Here is a 22,444-nt window from a genome sequence, read left to right on the forward strand (position 1 = left end):
ATTACTAGAAAAATATATTCGAGATATTATGAGTATAAAACGATTCGTATACATGATTCACATAGATAAATACAGACAAAAGGTTCGTTTGTTAATAATCGCATATTTACAATTTAATTTACAACATTTACCAAAAAAAGAGGTCTTTACTTCTGTACAAAATAAAAATTCTTAACATTTAATTCTTATACAATAAAAATGGTATGTTTTAGGAATTTTTGTAACAAAACTGAAAAAATTAAAGTAACTTTTTTTTTTATCGTGTATTCCACAGAGTAAGAGTCCACTGTACCTCATCGTACTAGAAGGGTAGATAGATGTATGTACCTACTATACTAAACCTCGTGTACCATTTTACACAGAAGGGTAAGTAGGTATGCGTACCTACCCAAATGTTTTTGTATGTATTAAATCGAAATTCCATTTACGTTTGCGGTTGTGGAGGTTAAAATTTCAATTTTTTTTCGCTTCGTTCGCAGACTGAAAAGATTAACATCTTTTTTGCCATCTGCAATAAATGGAGAACGGGTGACAGGGGATAATGCGCGTAAAATACGTCACCGCGACTAAGTGCCAGAAAGAGATGAGTTACTCTACGTCTACATGCACACAAATACTCGTATCATTCTACCATAATACTTGTTTGTTGCGTAGCCTATTTTTGAAATAAGCTTACGCATCGAGAGATCAGACATTTGTAAATAAATGAAATTATTCGAGCTTTTGTGTCAGTGTAGGCCTGTATAATATTTTTGTTGGAGGTTGAAATGCGTACATTTGAGCGAAATAATGGCTTGCGAGGGAAATCTTTTAGCCTGTACGAAGGAATGGAAAATGGAACTCGATGTAATTTTAAAATGTGACTCTCGCTCTGAAATAATGACAGATTTGATACACGTTGACTAGAAAATAGAGACGGGTAGGTACGAGTTACAATTTGGTAGAGTCAAAGCCATCGTTTACTATTGCTAACCGTCAAGAGGCATCAGTGTTTGTCAAAGTGATTTGGTGTGTTAACACGGAATTATGTCTGCGACACGATAAACTATTAGCTCGCGTGGATATGTTATCAGAATTTTGACGAGGTGTTTTACAGCATACGAACAAATACCTGTTGAAGTATTTGCGAAATACGCCGCTGATGAAATATAAAGCGATCGGGTTAATGCAGGAGTTGATGAAACTCAAGCAAAACGCCGCGATACGGAACGTATTCCAAAATTCGTCGAAATCCTCCTGGGAAGTGGGATAGAAGTGGAACCACAGCATGAATACGTGATGCGGCAGGAAGCATATCATAAACATGATTACAAACGAGAGTACCATTTTGGCGACTTTTTTACGAGCTCGAATCTGCGACGACTGGCCCTGCATTTCACCGGGCATATTTCGAGTGGTCATTTCCAAGTGTTTGGCCATCAGGATGTAGAAGCACGCTATTATACAAAGTGGCACGGCGTAATAAGCTAGGAATTTAAACAGCACAACCCCTTTGCGGTACTTTTCACCGAATTCTTCCGGGTATGGGAAACAGTACTCGATCTCGTGATTGTCCACTAACTTGGTGGTTTCTAGATTTGAAAAGAAGGCCGAAGGCATCGCTAATAATCCGGCTAGGAGCCAAATCGCAATGGCTATTACCAAAGTGAATGGTTTCGATGAAATACGTCGACGGATTGGATTCGATATCGCACAGTATCTTTCGGCGCTCAAAGCTGTTAACGTGAATACCGATACTCCGACCGAGATATCTTTAGTTGCCTCGGATATCTTGCATATGGTTTCGCCGTATGGCCAAGAGTCAAACGTGTACACAGTTGACGTGAAAGGTACACTCGTCAGAATTAACAGCAGATCTCCCAACGCCAAGCTAATGATATACGTGTTGGGTACATTCCGCATGTTACGGTGGCGCATGAATATTAATATCAACGTACCATTGCCTAAAACACCGACCAAGAATATCATGGCGAAGATAATCGGTACGACGTATGTCTCCAGCCGATTCTTAAATGGGATGTAGGCCTCGCCGGTCGGCGATAACGAGATGTTGATCGCGTAACATGGAGTTACATCCGAACAGGAGTCACCAACAGGCATATCTGCAAAAAAAAAAAAAAAAATTGACTTGATTGAGATGTTACCTACACAAGAGCATCTTCGTGCTAATGCTAGAGCTGATGAATATGCTTATATGGAAAATAGCCAGGTATTGGACGTTTATAGCCTCTGGTAAACATGGTTTTGCATAAGCGTGACCATCGTGTGTTCCTTTTCTTGTTTGAGTGAAAAATATTTACCATACTCGTACGTTTATGGAAATCAGAATTTTCGAGAGATTTGGTGGTATTATTTTGGTCAAAGTTGATAAAAGAAGTTGAAAAAAATTGTATTCAAATTTTAGTGCGGTGAGGGAAGTATCCCAACTTCCACGAAAATTTTTGAAGTAGACAAAACTAGATCCAAACAGTCTGCAAAAAATATCAACAGCTATAATTTCAGGTGTTCGAGTGAATTTTTGATTTCTAGTGAATTTTTGAAAATCAAATGGCCAAAAATGAGAAAAAAATCAATAATTTCATCCAAATTGACTTGGAAAGCTTATCAAAAATTATCTACCTGAAGATTTCGAAAATTTCAATGAAAATCTAGCTTCACAATTCAAAAAATTACAATTTGCAAAATTTATAATTCTTTTGTCAAAAACTAGGTAGGGTAAATCAATTTTCAGGAAAATTCATCTTCAAGATTTTACGAATATTCTTGCAATTTTTGAATGATTATAGAACCAGCTTTTCGTAGAAATGTTTGAAATGTTGGCAGCACTTCGATAGAAAATTGTTGACAGTTAATTTTTTTAAAAGAATTTAACAATAATATTTTTACTAAAAATGTTTGGGAAGGAGTGCAAACCATTTCATGTTTTTTTTTTTAAAAATGAGGAATCTCAATATTTTTTGAACGCCCTGTTGAGAAGTAAAATGAGGTCTCAAATCGAGTTGGAAATGGCTCATAACAGGATGTAAAACCTGAAATCGGATCTTTATAGTGCTATTTCAGAAACTTTACCCAACGGTTGAGGGGTACTCAGCTGTCAAAAAACAAACATTTCCCCCCAAAAATCACCCAACTTTGAGATCATAATAGTCCCAGTTCTTTGGTCTTGGGAGCCCCAATTTTTTTCTGGTAAGCTGTCAACTAAAAAGATAGGTAGGTATACCCACCACCTCTGCGAATTTGGTTCAAATCCGTGATACATTTTCCTATAATTTATATTGAATTATTTTTGGTTTTATGAGAAGCGCCTAGTTATACTTGGAGAATTGAGTGAGCAGTGGTTGAGATTGCTATTTCTGCTCGCTTATTTTGTTACATAAGATTGCTACATAAGATGATATATATTTTGTGAGACATAGTGACCAAAATCCCATTTTGGGTGAGGAGTACCTATCTGGAATACTCAATTGAGGAAAGGCTCGATAGGGACGCGGACGGTGTGAGACTTCTTGACTTACGAACCCGTCTAAATTATACTAAAAACCAACTCAACATCAAAAGTATTTTCCCAACGATTCTTTTTCCGGGAGGGAGGGGGTGGTATGTAGGTATTCCGATTACTTACGCTTTTAAAAAAATTTTGCGCAGGGCTCGGGACAAAAAAATTGAAAGAGTAGGTAAAAATACTTCGAAAAGCCAAAGTTCAAAATGCTAATTTCATTTTTCAATTTTTGGTAAATTTTAAACATTTTCTCGAGCCACCTCCATTAAAAAAAATTTAATAAAAAATAAAAATATTCAATCAAATTGTGGTAGAATTGGTGAAACATGTGGTTTTTACTTTATTCATCAACTCTCCTACCGTTTTAGAGCTTCCATGCAGAAGATATTTTAATTTTTCAGCTTAAAAATGTCTATGAAAAAGAACCTAATAAAAATTTATCATTCAAATGTTCTGATTCATCATTTTTGTGGCCATTTTAATCGTTGGAAATTTGTGTTTGGCCTTTTTAGTGGCCATTTTTTTTCCTAAACTAGGAAATCCTAAAGGCCACTGAAGACTCAAGAATGACTCGAAACCATTACAATCAATTTAGGAGATCGTTTCAGCTTTTCAACTCAATTTGATAACAATTTTGGTTTTTGTATGGAAAAAATGGCTGGTGTAAACATTTGAATTCTCAAAAAACAATTTTTGAAAATTCAACCTGAAAAATTTGACCTGCTATTTTTTTTATTCCTCGCTGTACAGTGCCAAAAATTTTCTGTTGGCTGGAATACCTCCCTTGTAAAGTTGCATATTTCTTCAAAAAATTAAAAATTTATGAATGCCTGGTACTTTAGGGAGGGGGGAGGGAAAGATCGTCATGGATGGTTCTCCAAACCATTTCAAAAATGTCAAAATTGACATTTCTGTTGAAAAATTTCTTTGGTAGGTAAGTAGTATTCAGCCAATTTTTTTTCAACTTGCAAAAATTCTGGACATTATCGAGGGTCATTCGTGGATTTTTTCTAATCGGATCTTCTCAGCGAAATGCACGTATTTTTTACTTTCACAATTACAACTTTTTTCAACAAACGATCACAGAAAAAGTCGAGGAGAAAAGGTGAGGAGATAAGGGAGGAAAAATTTTCCCATAACAGTTTCCTAAATTAATTTACAAAATATTCAAAAAATTTCTTATCCATTGATTTGTGAACGGAGAGGTGAATTTCAACTTTTCATAACACATAGGCAACTATTTTGAACTTTGTTTTGGTATTTGGGTTGAAAATTGGCTTAATTGATAGGTCAGACCCTAAAACAAAAAAATGAGTGATTTTTTTAAATTTAAATTTTTTGTGGTCAGGAGAGACCGTCGAAGTTGCGAAAATGGCCATTTTTGCCCTACTTCAAGAGTTCGTAGCGACGTCTGTATTGTTTTTGAAAAAAACCAAGGCCATTTTCGGATTCTACGCAATTTTTTAAGTAAACTACTTTCCCCGATTTTTTATTTTCAAAGTTTCAAGCGAATAAGACTAATTTTTCTAAATACGAAAAATTCAATTTGAACTTCGGGTGAACACAGTTCCGCGCCACGGTTACGTGGTGGAGTAACGTCAGCGTCGCGCGCTCTGAGTTTTAAAATATTATACAAATAAAAATCTTCCGTACTCGCTTGAAACTTCAACAATCGAAAATCGGGGAAAGTAGTTTACTTAAAAAAGTGCGTAGAATCCGAAAATGACCTCGATTCTTTTCGCAAAACAATACTGATGTCACTACAAACTGTTGAAGTGGAGCAAAAATGACCATTTTTGCAACTTTGATCATTTCTCATCCTGACTACAAAAACAACTGAAATTGAAAAATCCCACTCTGTTTTTTGTTTTAGGTTCTAAATTGTCGATTAAGCTCATTTTAAACCCTAGCACAAATTTGCCGATGTCTATAGTGGCATGCGGGGAGGGAGGGATGCGAGGTGTGAATGTTGAACAAAGAAATTTTTCTTGATCTCCATCAATCATCCAAGTACCTATTGCCACGATCGATACATTGCCAAGAAAAATTCACTCATTTTGATCACATAAAATAATTTTACTTTTTGTTTTGTAAAAAATTGATAGGCCTGCTTATAGTGATTTTGTGAAACAAATTTTCAAAATTCGAAAAAATTGATCATTTAAAAAAAAAATGTTTCCAATTATTTCGTAATTTACCAAATTTTTATTTATGGGGAGAGGGGGATAAATTTTCGTGTTTTAATGTACACAAACCGACGAGTTTTATTGAAGTATTCATTTATTTATATTTCTATCCTTCATGAGGGAGACTTAAGTAGGTACTTACCTAATTATCAGTGAGTCTCTCGTCGCACCAACCAAATGCGTTTCAAATTGGCCAGTCTGATTTGTTAGCAAATCGACCAATATGGGTGAAATCATATAACCGACATAGGCATGGTGTTCTGAAACACAAAAGATGAAAATGATTACTTTAATGTTAAATGTTTATTTAAACTAAGTGCATAGTTATCTTAATGTAATATTTTGACTTTATCTCATCGCCTTAATGTACCTACAACCAACATCTTATTACATATGGTGCAGGTATACATATATATACCTAGCTAGGTCTAGGTTTAATTTCACAAGTAGAAATGCCTACCTACGAGTAGGTATATCTTAACCAAACAGCACTTATAGAAAAATCTTAATAGCATGCGTTCCCGTACGACTTAATTCGTCACGAAAACGATCGCATTTAGGTACATTAAAAGTTAGTACCTGAAGTGCAAATTCACCTACTTATGAAATCTCGCGTTGCACGAAAGTTATATTCCTAATTAAAATAATGGCCGAGTTCGTGTAAATTTGCAACCGCAAAGTTTCAGTGAACTATGCTGAAAATGTTCTTATAAAAGGAAACGCTATAACTACGCTTTAAATCGTTTATATTTTCCACTGAATCTGCTAAAATATTTTATCAACTCGAACCTCTTATAGCTGTTGTAGGCTTGATGGAAGCAAAAAGTTTTCCAATTTCGTCGCATATACATACATCGAAATATACGAATTCATTTTTCGACTTTAATAAACGCTCATCTCCTACCTGTATGAATTAAATACGATGTATTAAGCGATATGCATTCTCTGTACGTAATTATTTTGCAAATCTTAATGAGCGGTTCTTAATTTGCGAATTCAATTTGTTTCAATTAACGAAATTAAACGCTTGCCTCTACTTCTATCTTAAACTTAATAGAATTAGGGGTGGCTGGACATTATATGTACTATAGGTACGTTGTAGGAGCTCGAGTATTTTTAGGAGAGATATTAAATTGAGAATTCCTATGTAATTTCCTTTGACTGGCGATAAAAAAATGTTATAGGTATTAGGTAGGTATAAAACTTGAAAAGTTTTTTGTCGTCTATATCGTAAAAGCTCCCGTGAAAGTTCTATCGAGTTGTTATTTGTATAGGTATACAAAAAACGAAAAAAATATTTCTTCGACAACATTCTTGCAATCCCGACTGCTCAACAAAAAATAAACTTTCTGTCTTTCTCTTACAGTCGAGTTGCTGACGAGGTGTCAAGTAGACTTTATAATTTTACCGAGATAGGTATACGAATGAATTCCTCCTAAAAATTATTACTTCTACAACTAAGTACCACATAAATGACCTAAATTAGTGCAAGAAGCCGACGTTTTGTCTTCAGATAGTTTTTTCAAAATATTGTTCGAGTCTTTGAAAAAAAAAGATTGACTGTGATTGCCTCAAACCGGCGTAGGGTGTTTCCTTGTAAAGTATTTGTTTAGGCTTCATGATAAACGCCCAATATTCAACTGTCAATTTATCGTTAATTCATTCCTTAGTTGAATTCAAATTCAGAGACCAAATGCTCGAATCTTCATATTAAAATAAGCAACCTTTTGTTTAATAATGTCAGGTCACTTAAAAACATAATAGAACCAAATCTAGCTACCCGGAGATGTCGTTTATCTTTTGATAATGATGTTGGGATCAATTTTTTAAAGCAAACACACTTTGAGATTCGAATAAAAAAATTTCACGAAGTTTTCGTTCTGCTGTTATTACTTAAGTTAGATAGAAAGTGAATTGAAAAGGAAAATAAGAAAATTAGAGGATTTTAAGTACCTACAGAAAAAGAAGTTGTAAAAGTTCTCAAGATAGGTACATACTAGTTGAAAGAGCAAATGTTTCTTGAGAAAACATCACCTTACTGAAAAAGAAAAAAAACACTATGTCGAACAAAAATGTGTCAACTGTTTCACGCTGTAAATAAAGTGCATAAAAGAAAAGATGGTGAGAAAAAAGAACTACATTGGTGATGAGAATAACCAACTATACACTCCAAAAATGCAAATGATTGTTGCTGTTATTGTTTCCTTGAGGGGGGGGGGCAGCTTTCTCACGTGTTATATGCCAAAAAATTCCACTATCGAAAGTTTCTTTATGTTAGAAATACGGTTCTTGAACTGGAACTTTCCAATTTGAACACAAACCAGACTAGATCGAAAAAGTAACTAAGATTTAAGGTCCAAAAGTTCATTTTCGAATTTTTGAAAATTAAAAAAAAATTCAAAAACAGGTTTGAGTTTTTTTTATGGCTGATTGTATTAGTTAGGAACTCGAAAAAAATGTCGTGTCGGAAAATGTTGACCAAATTCAGTAAAAACTTTCATTCGAAGTGGAGAGTCACTCAGAAAAAAATTTAGCTTTTGAGGTGCCCTTAGAAGGATGATATGGGTTCTCAAAGTGAGGAAATTTTTGAAAAATTGTGGTTTCTTCACTTTAGCCTCTTCCCAACCTGTTTTGGGGGAAAATTACTCATTTTCAGAAGATTGGTACTAACCTAGGTCTTTGCCATCAAAATCCAAGAACTTTTTTAGGGTTCAACTGAGCGGAGTCGTTCGTAATTTGTAACTCTTTTCCTCACAAAATAGTTCACATTAATTATGTCGATGACGAAACAATATTGGAACCACGAATTTACGTACTTACTTATAACCTATCCAAAAATAAGCGATCAGCAAATTTTCAACCACTCAATAATAGAGTCCTAAAAGTGGTCTTGGATTTTGGGACCATTTTTCCAAAAAATAAAAATTGGTTTGGAGCTCCAGCTTTGAGGGCTCATATTTCCCCTCCAAAGACACCTCCGGAGCTGAAAGTTTTTCTGAGCAACTTTCAACTCAAAATGAAGTCTCCAATGAATTTGAAAATCCTCCATTTTGTCTTTCACGATCCATCAAAGTGAACCAATGTGAATGTCTTCTTCAATTTAACTCCCACACATCAATACCTATCTATGTACCACTTTTGGGCGATTCTGGAGCCTCCGGAAATTTTTTAATTTTCTCCAGATACTTTAAATCACTTTGGGCACCAAAAAGGCCAATTTGAGATTATTTTCGAGTCGAGTGATCGTTTAAACCATTCGTTTCATACCTTCGTAGAAAATTTGATTTTTTTTCAATTTTTCTAAAATTTACAAATTGATTAAAAATTTATTTTTGAATTGGCAGTTGGCACGCCTGGAATTTTGCGATAACCACCTTAAACAATCGAGAGGGTACTGAGTAAATTTCCAGCAGAGTTAATTAATCCCAAAGTTCATTCTTAAGTCCTATACTTAGAGCGATATGAAATTTTCTGTAAGAAATTTGAAAACTCGCTGGAGGCTCCAAAACAGTCAAATTGCGATTGTTTTCGAGTCGAGTGATCATGCAGACACACGAGATGATATCTTGTCGAAAAAAACCGCGAGATGTATAATTTCTTTAAAAATTAGATTTTTGTGATTGTGAACAACTTCTTCAAATGAAGATAGGCTATGTGGAATATCCTATAACTTCATCCCTTCAGTTATTAGAATAGGCAACTTGACTCACTTTCACGTGATTAGCATTGCTGGATCGCCAGGCAAAATATTCGATACTTGTCCTTTAAAACGTACAATAATATACACAATAGATAGGTAGAGGTACTATATACCATACGTTGAAAAATTACAACAAAAAAAAAACAAATTTGGCTCATCTTGAAAATTCTAATTAGGTAGAATTCATTTATTTGAAAATTTGTTTCTTTTTTTAAACCATCAAACCATCATAATTATCTTCATCTTTTGAAGAAAGCAACCCATTTCAATGACGTAATTTATTCACCTTTACTCATTCAGTAAAATTTAAACCATGGTGCACTGAACATCTCGTAAAGCACATTTTATCCAATATTTTCCCGCAAAAAAAAAAAAGGAAAGGGAAAAAAGAAACCAGAATAGACTGTGAAGTAATTTTTCGAAACATTTTTTTTCGAACATTTTCTACCACATAACTCGTAATTGTTAACGAACAAAAAACATAAATCCGCACAGGGAAAAAGATAAAAATGGTAATGTAAAAAAATCTTGCAACCTCCCACAATCATTTTTTTTTTTTTACCAAACTCTTTATTTTTTTCACTAGGCGCGTTAATTACGAAAAAAAAAAAAACATAAACCGTACGAGAATTAGCTGAAACTCGTTTTAAATCCGAAAGAACACGTCTTTCACAAAATCATTACCTACGTACAAATAAACCGTTACGTTTTAAGTACGTAACAATCACGGAGCATTTGCGAGTTTGAATTAAACTTACGAACTAACGAGTAGTAAAAGTCTTGAAAATATGAAAAGTTCTCGTATATACTAGTACGAGTATTCCCTTAACGCAATAGAATAGTGAAGCCCGTAGAAGGTCAATTTTAAGCCATTTTTCTTATTTTTTTCCGCATTGGCGAGGAACACGAGAACAATCATTTCATTCACTTTGAAACTGTTGGTAACTTTATGGTGGTTTTGTTAGAAGAAACAGAATATACAGGTAACGAGCGATATTTAATGCTGGTAAGGTATCACACAACTATGTTTCAAATATGCCAGCCAAAAAGCCTCCTTAGAGAGAGCCACGGTGTACAAGAGGCAAAGTATAGAAGGGACAATGGAGAAAATTTTTTCTAAAATGAAAAAAAAATAACAGAAATTTGACGTAAATATAATTCTAACCAACCAAAATAAAGAAAATATTTGATCTGAGAATTTTGAAAATTTTTCAACTGAATGAACTACTCACGACCTCACGTATAGCGAAAAACTATAGCTGAATTATCAAAATTCTCCGCCAACGAAAAAGCAATTATTCTTTTTTTTTAACCACGTAGGTACCTACCTTTTTCGTTTGAGAAGAGATTTTCAAATTATTCCGGATGTAAGAATAATAATTTTGACGAGAAATTAAAATATTTTTTCTTTGACTTTGAAAAGTAGAAAAGTGAGTGGAGTATAACTTCGGTATTTGAATCAATTTTTTCAAAACCATTTCAGTTGTAACTAATGCAAAATAAATCACGTTATTCTTGAATAAATTTATTTTTCAAAGTTCTGTTTAAAATGATTGTCAGAAATCGTATTTTTTTGTAGGTAAATAAAAAAAATCTACATAAGCATACATTATACATGGTGTCCCATAAAAAGTAAGTATCAGATAATTTGCTATAGGTAAGTTTAGATACCTACCTATTAAAAAAAAAAAATTCGTAAACAACGTCTTCAAAGTAAGTGGCGAGTTTTGAAAATTTTAAGAAAAAGAAATGTGTACAATTTTAGAATCAGTAAAGATAACTTTTTAACCAACTTAAGCTTAACAAACCCTCTCATTGTATAACAACTTACTTTTTTCATCCTTAAACTAGAGATTGCAAATATTCGCGAGAGCCTTTCAAAAAATAAAGTTTTGATAAACGCGACGAAGGAATACATTTATTTTTTATTCTTTAATAAAAATAATTACTTCAACATCTGTATAATCTTTAGTAAAGAAAACAACCGAACATCTGCTACAATTGCTTTTTCGACCATTTCTAATTTCAAATTCATTTTTATTCCAGCCGCTTAAAAATTTCCAAATATACCGCTCATACAATTCAAATTTAAACTCTCAAATCCGAATGTAAATTTATGTCTCAACGTTTGCGAAATTTTTTCGCGTACGTTTTAGTATTACGTACAAACGAAATCGCTAAATTAAATCTACACGCTTTGAAAACACAATTTCCTACGACGTCGTTAAGATATTTCGCAGATTTATAAATTAAAGTTTCGATTACCAGAATGTTGTGTATAAGAGAAAAGAAAAACAGCCGAATTTATTTCCAATTCGATATATCTATAGAAAAGTTAATACGATTCTGAAAATACGCGCGAAAATAAATTTTGAAAAAATTAAACGTTAAAATATTATTGTTTTAAATTCCGCCTGTTTTATTAAATAAATTTATGCGTAACGTCTAATGAAATGTAGATATAAACCAAACAGCACGCTTGGTTTAACTTGTTAACCGGCGAAACTTTGATTTTCATTGATGAAAAAGCTGAATCGAAGTTCGAGTACACACTCCAAGGAATACGTTTATAAATTTCAAAAAGTAACAAACCAAGCATTAATAATTTCGTTGATTTATTTTAATAAAGCGCATGTTTGTCAAGGTCAAAAAAAAAGAAAAACATCCTACAAGTGAATCTCCCTCGAAACGGAAGGGTCAAGAGGGGAAAATAGGCACCTATAAAGAAAAAGAGAAGACGAATATTGAGTGATAATAACATCATATTTTTAGCCAACTCGAGAAAATGAATCTCGATTAATTTCCCCATCGCGATAAACATGAATTTTAACGACATGGAACCTTTTATAAGTATATTTGATGCTACCACCATCGCGTAAGCGGCTAAATAATACATATAAATTTAAACCTCATCATCGGGATACGAAAATGGATGTTAAATCTTTATTATTTGCTCGCTATTTTTCTATAATGACGAAAACTTGCGAGAAAAATACGTTCGAATGTTTCCTCTTCTAGTTAAAAGAAATAAGCTCGTATTTTTCACAAATAATGTTAGTTCTTCGTTGCATCTGGACTTTCCTACTGTTCCTTCCGCGTTTTCGAGTAGATAACTTTTCCAACACGTGTGGCAAACGTGTTAGACCATTTGGTAATGTAGGACTATCAAATTACACGAATTTATGTTCATCATTGCGAAGACCTGTACGAGTGGATTTTTACTTTGGTGATCTATTTTTGAAAAAAATCAAAACATATTATTTTTGTTGTTTGATGTTGAAATGGAAATTTGAAAGATCTTGAGACTGCTTTAAAAAAACCAACGAATTTTCAAAAATACATCCTCATGCCATTTCATTACTTATAAATCTTGAAATATTATTGAAAGCTACATTTTTTTTTTTGGCGATTGTTCCCTCAAAAATAAAAGTACTCGTATTTACCAGTAATAATCATACCAAAAAATTGCAATCAAGAAATTCGCAATAAAAAAGTAGGAAAAAATAAAAGTCATTCGAATCACAAAAAATATTGCCAATTGAATTGACCAAAAATTACTACCTAATAGTCGGAGAGCCCGCTTAAGGATCTATTGCAATTGCACCCCCCCCCGTCGATCCTCTGGGACAACTTTTTTTAGGGGGTCACCTGAAATCGCAGATTTTGCGTTCCAGCAATCCAGCATAGGACTTGCACAAAATTTTTCCAACTGTACAAAAGTAGATTGAAAGATCAAGCAAAAATTTATCACCTGTCAAAAATTCAAGTGCTAAAGTGGGTTTTTCGATTTTTGATGAATTTTTGAAAATCAAATTTAGGCCAAAAATGAGGGGAACATATCAAAATTTTACCAAATTGACCAAGAAAGCTGAAATTTGAGATATACCCTATTTTTGACATGCCGAATCGATTGGAAGCTGTTTCAAACCATTTTGAGCCGTTCTGGAGCCTCCAACAGATTTTTAGAACTCGAAATTACCACAAAATTTCATCAATGGAGTTGGATAACCGAAATTTACCCTGCAAACTAATTTTAATACGCTACGAAGTCAACTCCACGGGGATTTCAAGTCGTTTTGGAGCCTCCAGCAATTTTTTGAAACTTGAAATTCCCACCATCAAATGGAGTTGGATAACCGAAATTTACCCTGCAAACTAATTTCAATACGCTACGAAGTCAACTGAAGGGGGATTTCAAGTCGTTTTGGAGCCTCCAGCGATTTTTTGAAAATTACTGAAGCCTCCAGCAGATTTTTCAAACTTTGAATTTTTACAAAATTTCATAAAAAATGTAGATGGAAAACTGAAATTTACTCTACACTCCAATTTTAACACCGTCTGAAGACGACTTCAAGTGGGTTCAAGTCATTTTGGAGCCTCCAGCTACTTTTTAAAAATTACTGGAGCCGCTAGTAGATTTTTGAAACTTGAAATTCCCGCAACTTTTTACCAAATGGAGTAGGCAAGCTGAAATTTACTTCGCTAACTAATTTCAGTGCGATATGAAGTCGACTACATGGTGGTTTCAAATGGTTTTGAAGCTTCCAGCTACTTTTTGGAAATTTCAATTTTCCAAAAAACGTCATACGACCTATCAAAAAGTCGCTGGAAGCTCCAAAAGGACTTGAAATAAACCAGCAGTCGACTTCATAGCGTATTGAAATTAGTTTGCAGAATGAATTTCGACTTTCCATCTCCGTTTGATGAAATTTTGGGGAAATTTCAAGTTTCAAAAATCTGCTGGAGGCTCCAGTAATTATCAAAAAATCGCTGGAGGCTCCAAAACGACTTTAAATCTCCCTGCAGTTGACTTCGTAGCGTATTGAAATTAGTTTTCAGGGTAAATTTCGGTTATCCAACTCCATTTGATGAAATTTTGTGGGAATTTCGAGTTCTAAAAATCTGTTGGAGGCTCCAGAACGGCTCAAAATGGTTTGAAACAGCTTCCAATTGATTTAGCATGTCGAAAATAGGGTATATCCCAAATTTCAGCTTTCTTGGTCAATTTGGTAAAATTTTGATTTTTTCCCCTCATTTTTGGCCTAAATTTGATTTTCAAAAATTCACCAAAAATCGAAAAACGCACTTTAGCACTTGAAATTTTGACAGGTGATGAATTTTTGCCTGATCTTTCGATCTACCTTTGTACGGTTTGAAAAATGTTACGCAAGTCCTATGTTGGAACGCAAAACTGCGATGTTGGCTGATCTGTCAATCAAAATGGCCGCCATTTTGTAAGTAGGACCACTTTTTTTTTGAGTACAAGGTCTAGAAATGTTCTTTAGGACTTCCCCTTTAAGAAAAAAGTTGTCCCGGAAGATCAACGGGGGGGGGGGGGTGCAATAGATTCTTAAGCGGGCTCCCCGACTACTAGTAATTAACAAAAAAAAAAAACTAGTAATTTTCCAAAAATATCATTAACTCGAAATTTCCACTCATTTAAAAGTATTTTACTAAAAATTTGGCATTTTTTCTTTCAAACCAAGGCATGCAACTTAGGAACCCCTCCTCCCATGCTTTTTAAAAAGATAACGTTATCTTTAAAACAAATCAAAACAATTCTTTTGGTAAAATATACTCAAATAAATTAAAATTTTCAAATAAAATTCCTTCAGGGTAATATTTTTATCAGTGATAAGACCTACATCTGTACTACGATTACCTACAGGTTAAATATCAGTAATAGATGAGAATGTATGATATTTAAAAAATAAAAATACACTGCATGGTACATAACGGGTTTACATATTTACCAGACGTTTGACGTAACAGTTACTGAGTTTTCCTGCAAAATAAAAGCCTATTTTTTTTGTTTTTTTTTGTTCTATTAGCTGACATCTAAGCCTATAAAGTTACCACGTAAATTAGAATGTACATAACATCATGTCAGTGTTTTTTTCACCGGTCATGTAACATTTTAGATATGAGTTAATTTGATTGGACAGCCTACTTAAAAATTTAGCTAGATTAAGTCCTGCGCTTGAAATAGTAGGTACCTTAGTACCTGTTAGGCCTATTTGTTGTAATAAAATAGAAGGTCGTTAGTCTGGTGGAATTTATTTTGACGTTAATTCGACATAAAGTGGTGATAGCTGTTTTTCAAATTAGGTACTTAAGTGACTTAGTATAAAGGTACTGTTGTTGGCTTAATTATTTTAAGAAAACATCTTTGACAAAAATTTCATAAAGATGGTAGAGTATCTACAGCTTATATAAGATAAGAGTTTGTTTGGACTCGCAGAGAGCTAATGATAATTGTAATGGTTGGAGCGAATAGCAGTATTAGAATCGTCATAGAAGAAAAAATGTATAAGGTCGTTCGTAACGTTGATTTTGCTTGGCTGATTCTTTAGGATTTAGAAAAAAAACGCGGGGAAATTGTCCACAGAGCGTATTTTTACAAAAATCTATATCACGTTACGCTTACTTTCAAAAAAAGGCGCAGATATTCCATTAAAGTTGAAAGTAACTGTCAAAGAGTTTCAAGAAATTTGAATTTTATTTTACAATAATAAATTCAGGACATGTTTCCTGTATAGAGAATCATACGAGACTTTTTAAATAGTATGTAGGTAATTCAACAATTGAACATTTGCACTGTCTCCTCCCACTTTGCTGAAAATTAATCAACTCCATCAGTGCTCAGATTGTATCCTCAATAATGTGAAAATTTCTCGTATTTATAGGGTGGCAACATGGGCCTTTTCGATATCTCAAATACGACCTACGACGTTCTAATTTATTGTTTTTCAACTTCCTAGTTTCTTTTTACTTACATTTTGTATTTTATTTTGTCATCTCATAAAACAAAATCTGTCATTTTGATTCGACTAATTCGTATTCTGCACTTAATCTCGATAAGTTTGATCACATCCGAAGAAGAAAAATCTTGCGATTTTTATGATAGATGGATACAATGTATGTTAGTAATTCCGCGATGTCGATCGTGATGTGAAAGGCTGAAAACATATTTAACGATTGTATAAAACTCGATTTTTTATTTTATTTTCAACGACGTCAATTTAAGATAAAATAATGACTCTACAGTATCTCACGTAATTTATAAACGAGTCAAACGAACATATATAGGGTCATAGGGTGAGTAAGTAACTTAAGTAAAGTAGATATATACGACAAACTGTTAAACGTTTGACTTTTATTTATTTGAGGAAACGTTTTTATTGTATCTACAATTTTTTATGACACTAGTTTTTTCTATTACTTTCTATCGAAATCTTTTTTTTTTTTTTTTACTTTAGTTATTTAATTTGATGACATAATCTTCGCTGCTTTTTTTCTACCGCTAAAAGTTGATAATTTTACAACAATATTGGCGTTAAACAAAGGATGAATTTTTTACTAAGGAAAAATCTTCCACTATTAGGCTAACAAGTGTTAAAATTTTCTCGAAAGCGGCCGTTTTCGCCGGTCTGAGAAACTCAAATTAACAAAACTTGCACAGAAACTGACATCAAGGGAGAAATGTGAAATGAAAAGAAAAAACTTTTTCATTCGCACTTTTCCTGGTTGGATGCTTTGAGAATTGTTAAAGTCTTTAAAAATACTCGTATAGTCGACGAATTTTTAAAAACTTGAAATATTTTACGCTTAATTTTAACTATTGAATACTGATTTAGTTTCAAGCGTATTCAAATCAGATCTACTGTGAATCCTGATTTTCTTAATTCATCGTGCTGTAGTCTTCGTTGTTTGTAAAAATTGAAGTAGGTACCTACAATTATAATGAGGGGAGAATGAAACCTCCGCAATAATTCAACGATACTTCGATAAATTCAAATGAAATACTTACAGGTACCTAGGTAAGTAAGTAAGCAAATAAATGTCCAAATAACAACCGAGTGACTGAAAAATCATGCCCATTTTTCCAATCTCAAGTTATCGAAAGTCAAATAGTTTATCTACGTATGTAGGTAAAGTAGGTAGGTATATATACTTGAAAATTACCAAATACAAGTAAAGAATAATTTATCAAAAAGTCACCAGCCAAAGAAATTACTTGTAATTTACCAAAAAATTGCTAGTAATTTATCAAGAAATTACTTGTAATTTACCAAGAAATTACTTGTAATTTACCAAGAAATTACTTGTATTTTACCAAGAAATTACTTGTAATTTACCAAAAAATTACTTGTAATTTACCAAAAAATTACTTGTAATTTACCAAAAAATTACTTGTAATTTACCAAAAAATTCCACCAGTAATTTACCAAAGAGAAAATTACCAGTATTTACCAAAGAGAAAATTACCAGTAATTTACCAAAGAGAAAATTACCAGTAATTTACCAAAGAGAAAATTACCAGTAATTTACCGTAAAACTACCAGTATTTAACTGTAAAATAACCATAATTTACCAAAGAATTTCCATTTTGTAAACATTCTGTTCCTAATGCATATTTTTGAAAAGTTGATTTAGTGGTTTGATTAGAAAAAAATGTCAAAAAATAGATGAATTTAGACAATTTGTTTGAAATTTTTTATGAAGATTGCGGTAATCAAGGTATTTTAACCTAATCAGGACGAATATTTGAAAAACTCATATCATGAATAATATTAAGCAGTTTAAATAGGTATCACGTTACGCTGTTTTCTAATACGTTTTATCATAAAAAAATCTATAATTATCTACCTAGGTATCTGCGAAACAGTTAATGCAAGATCAAAGCTAGTTGAAAAAAGAAGCGATCTCTCGTCAAATATACTGTATTTTAAAATAACACAAATCCTGAATTCTTTACTAAAAATAATGATCTTTTGCGTTAGTACCCTTCTAGTTTAGGTACCCAGGTAGGTATTTTATGAAAAAAATGTGAAAAACAACAACAATAATAATCATACGAGAGATTTAAACCTTCAGTGTGGGCAAACAATCCGCATATTGAATCAGAAATGAAAGTTTCCTTTCCACTTGGTAATATACGAAAAGAAATAGTTTCAATTTCGCCACGAACTCCCACTTGAGAGGTTATTTGCTCGGAACGAGTTAAGGTAAAATGGAAATTAAAAATAACAGCAATTTTTCTTTTCAGAATTGCGAAATTTGTCTAGAAAAATGAAATCTTTTACCGTTATGTAATCAAGCTAGGTTGAAAGAAAAAAAAAAGGGAAAACGACGATTAATACTTCTCGAAAGTGTATTACGCTAATGCGATGAAAACCTATAGTTTTTCTCGCAAGAAAATATGAAACTCGAGTAAAAATGAGACGATAATGTGAAAAAATTTTCTCACATTTAGCCCGAGATTACACGAATAATTTTTTTTTTCATCTCGAGGAAAACATTGTAAAACAACAACGCCAAAGAGTAATAAAAACGCGTAAACGATTTTTTTTTTCTAAATTGGAGACATTTCACGATTATTTATACGATGAAATTTTCGACGAAAAAAATCACATCTTTTGGTGGATGACTAGGTGAACATGGTTGGTTGTAAGTAATGATTTTTAGCGTTTACCGAAGTAATTAGGTACCTATGTAGGATCAAGTGTAATTCTAGCTCTTGCTGCTGAGAAGTCCAAGTATAGACGGTACAAAATATTTTCACTATAACTCGAGAAAAGGGTGCAGTGATAAAGCTAATGGTCTTCATTACCGTGTACAATTCAGCGAATTACTTAGAATTACCTACTTTGGTAAAATGTACCTAATACTAGGCTGTTTTGCGTTCCGTACACGACGAACGATTTAGCTTTGTAATAATCTCCGCGAGTTGGTTAATTAATTGGCGGACGTGTTTAAAATTTTGATGAAAGGTAGGCGACATTTGTCTTTGTTAAGAACCCCAGTACAATTCACTGTTTCGCGTGTTCCTTTAATGTTTCATTTTGTCAGATGGAAATTATCCGCTATTTTTCGATAATAAAATTTCACCACTGTATAATCAATGTACAGTAGGAGCTGCTGCGGGTATAAAGTATAAAGTTTGTCACTTATCTGCGCCAAGATTATAATCGGAGATGTAGCTGAACTTTACAGGTTGCAACAGGGAGAATATTAGACCAACTGTTGTGCGGCATTTTTAAGGTAACACGAGGAACACGTGGTTTTTCGAGTTTATTAAACTCTTCTAGTCTTTGTAATAAATGAACGAAAAAAATTTTCGTCGTTAAAACCGAATTGGCAAAGTTGCCAATTTAATACTGTAAAGCTAATGCGCTTTTACTTACCAATATCTACGTCGAAAAAACCCATCAAGTTTCATCAATCGTGGTGTAATTTTATACGATTTGATAGAACGGTTTCTTACAGTACCTATTTGACTTTCCTACTCGTAGATATATATTCTTAATGTTATTTTTTGTATAGAATTTTATTACCTACCGTGTGGTTTTTGTGTGAAAGTACGAGTATAGAATCTGCGTCGTAGAGTATCATTTTAGGTAGGTAGGTATATTATTCGTTGTTTTTAATCTTTAAAATTCTACAAAAGTGTATATTTTTCGAACATTTTCCCTTTCCCCCGGTTCAGATTTGAATAGTTGGCCTATCTAGATACCTTACCAAAGTGATATAATCTTACAGTAAGTTACAAGTAATTAAATTAAATACGTTGTCATTAATCTTAGGTACTTAAGTATTGAATTTTTTGACGAGTATCGATACCTACTTCAAGCAATTGAAATGAGGAGATTTCCTTCAAATTCACAGTCGATTTTTCATCATTCCCAAAATAAAATTTTAGGTTGAATTGAAAGAAAATCTTGAATAGGTGTGTTGATTTCCAAAAATTACGTACTTACTAATAAAGAAAGATTTTTCATGAGAAATTTCGAATTTTGGAATAAAAACAGAAGCCTTTTAGATTACCCAAGATAAATCATCGTAACAGAAAATGTAGGTAGGCAATTTTTGGTGAATTACAAGTAATTTTTTTAAATTAAGAAACCTACACTGTTACTCAACTTTTTGATTAATTACCTACTGGTCATTTTTAAAATAAATTTTCGTCTTTTCGTCTGTTTTTTCTGTTCTTTCTTTCTTCCATTCATTCTTCCATTCGCATTCTTAGCCAAAATCAAACAATCAGAAGTGAAAACAGTGGGTGTGTTCAGAACCAAGTTAGGACCTGTGTTTGAGACAGACACCATTTTAATCAGTGAATGTGCTGTGCTCAGACCCAAGTTAGGACCTGTGTTTGAGACAGACACTATTTCAATTGGAAAGTGTGTTCAGACCCAAGTTAGCTCATGTGTTTGAAACCAACACTGTTTCAATCAGTGGGTGTTTTCAGACCCAAGTATGGATCTGTGGTTGAAACAAACACAGTGAGAGACTCAAATTCAATATTTCCAAAAATTTCAAATAACAAACAAGAAACCTACTCCACATTCTTGCCAAAATCAAACAATTAGAATTAAAACTAACTGTGTTTAAGACGGACACGGTTTCAATCAGTGGGTGTCTTTAGACCCAAAGTTGGGACCTGTGTTTGAGACACACACCATTTCAATCAATGGGTGTGTACTGTGTTTAGACCGAAGTTAGAATCTGTATTTGAAACAGTCGGTCCTTTGGTTGAGACGAACACAGTGTTTCAAATTCAATATTTCCAAAATTTTCAAAAAGCAACAAGTGATTAAAAAACATTATCTTTCAACAACTTTTTAAAAATTTTTATTTTAACCCTCAATTATCTTTCATTGGAACCCGAATTGAATGCTGAACTGGACAGAATACTGAACTGGCTAAACTGAAGTGAATGCTAAACTGGGCAGAGTAGAGTACAGAACTGAATTGAACTTAATACTTGACTAAATACTGAACTAATAATACTAAAATTTTATAATATTTTATTTTTTCCAATATTTTTTCATTAATTTATGCATTCATACCTACATTTATTCATTCATTTGTTTTTTTGTCTTTTAGTCTTTTCATCTTTTCGTCTTTTCGTCTTTTCGCCTTTTCATCTTTTTGTCTTTCTTTTCGTCTTTTCGTCTTAATTTTTTTGGTAAATTACAAGCACTTTTTTTGGTAAATTACAGGTAATTTTTTGGTAAATTACAGCCACAGGTAATTTTTTGGTAAATTACAAGTAATTATTCGGTAAATTACAGGTGATTATTTGGTAAATTATAGGTAATTTTTTGGTAAATGCAATTGATTTTTTGGTGAATTACAGGTAATTTTTGTGGTAAATTACAGGTAATTTTTGTGGTAAGTTACAGGTGATTTTTGTGGTAAATTACAGGTAATTTTTTGGTAAATTACAGCCACAGGTAATTTTTTGGTAAATTACAGCCACAGGTAATTTTTTGGTAAATTACAGCTACAGGTAATTTTTTGGTAAATTACAAGTAATTATTCGGTAAATTACAGGTAATTTTTTGGTAAATGCAGTTGATTTTTTGGTGAATTACAGGTAATTTTTGTGGTAAATTACAGGTAGTTTTTGTGGAAAGTTACAGGTGATTTTTGTGGTAAATTACAGGTAATTTTTGTGGTAAATTACAGGTAATTTTTGTGGTAAATTACAGGTAATTTTTCATTTTTGTGGTAAGTTACAGGTGATTTTTGTGGTAAACTACAGGTAATTTTTGTGGTAAATTACAGGTAATTTTTGTGGTAAATTACAGGTGATTTTTGTGGTAAATTACAGGTAATTTTTGTGGTAAATTACAGGTGATTTTTTGGTTAACTAAAGATAATTTTCGTGGTAAATTACTAGTAGTTTTTTGGTAGATTACAGGTAATTTTTCGGTAAATTACGGGTAATTTTTCGGTAAATTACGGGTAATTTTTCGGTAAATTACGGGTAATTTTTCGGTAAAATAAAAGTCATTTTTTGGTAAAATAAAGGTAATTTTTCGGTGAATTACAAGTATTTTTTCGGTGAACCAAAGATAATTTTTCGGTAAACTAAAGGTAATTTTTCGGGTAATTACAGATGATTTTTTGGTAAGTTACAGATGGGGTAAATGTGCCCAAGTTTGCGCGCTTCCTAAGATTGCGCAGTAACGATTTCTCAGAACCAGTGAAAGTTACAACATTGACGTAACTTTTTGGTGGGTAGGCTAGGTAGGTACATTTGTGCCATAA

At 32.9% G+C, this 22,444-nt stretch overlaps 1 protein-coding gene across 1 annotated transcript in view; it reads right to left on the reverse strand.

Annotated features, from left to right (window-relative positions):
• The window catches only part of LOC135844057 (neuropeptide CCHamide-1 receptor-like), a 132,916-nt gene continuing 110,472 nt past the window's right edge, over positions 1-22,444 (reverse strand). Inside the window, exons 3-4 of the mRNA XM_065362156.1 lie at positions 5,828-5,945; positions 1-2,102 (exon numbers count right to left, since the gene is read on the reverse strand). Of these exons, the coding sequence (XP_065218228.1) occupies positions 976-2,100 (1,125 nt within the window). The 5' untranslated portion in view covers positions 2,101-2,102; positions 5,828-5,945 and the 3' untranslated portion in view covers positions 1-975. The remainder of the gene's footprint in view (positions 2,103-5,827; positions 5,946-22,444) is intronic.

The sequence above is a fragment of the Planococcus citri genome, chromosome 4, assembly GCF_950023065.1.
Source record: "Planococcus citri chromosome 4, ihPlaCitr1.1, whole genome shotgun sequence".
Lineage (NCBI taxonomy): Eukaryota > Metazoa > Arthropoda > Insecta > Hemiptera > Pseudococcidae > Planococcus > Planococcus citri.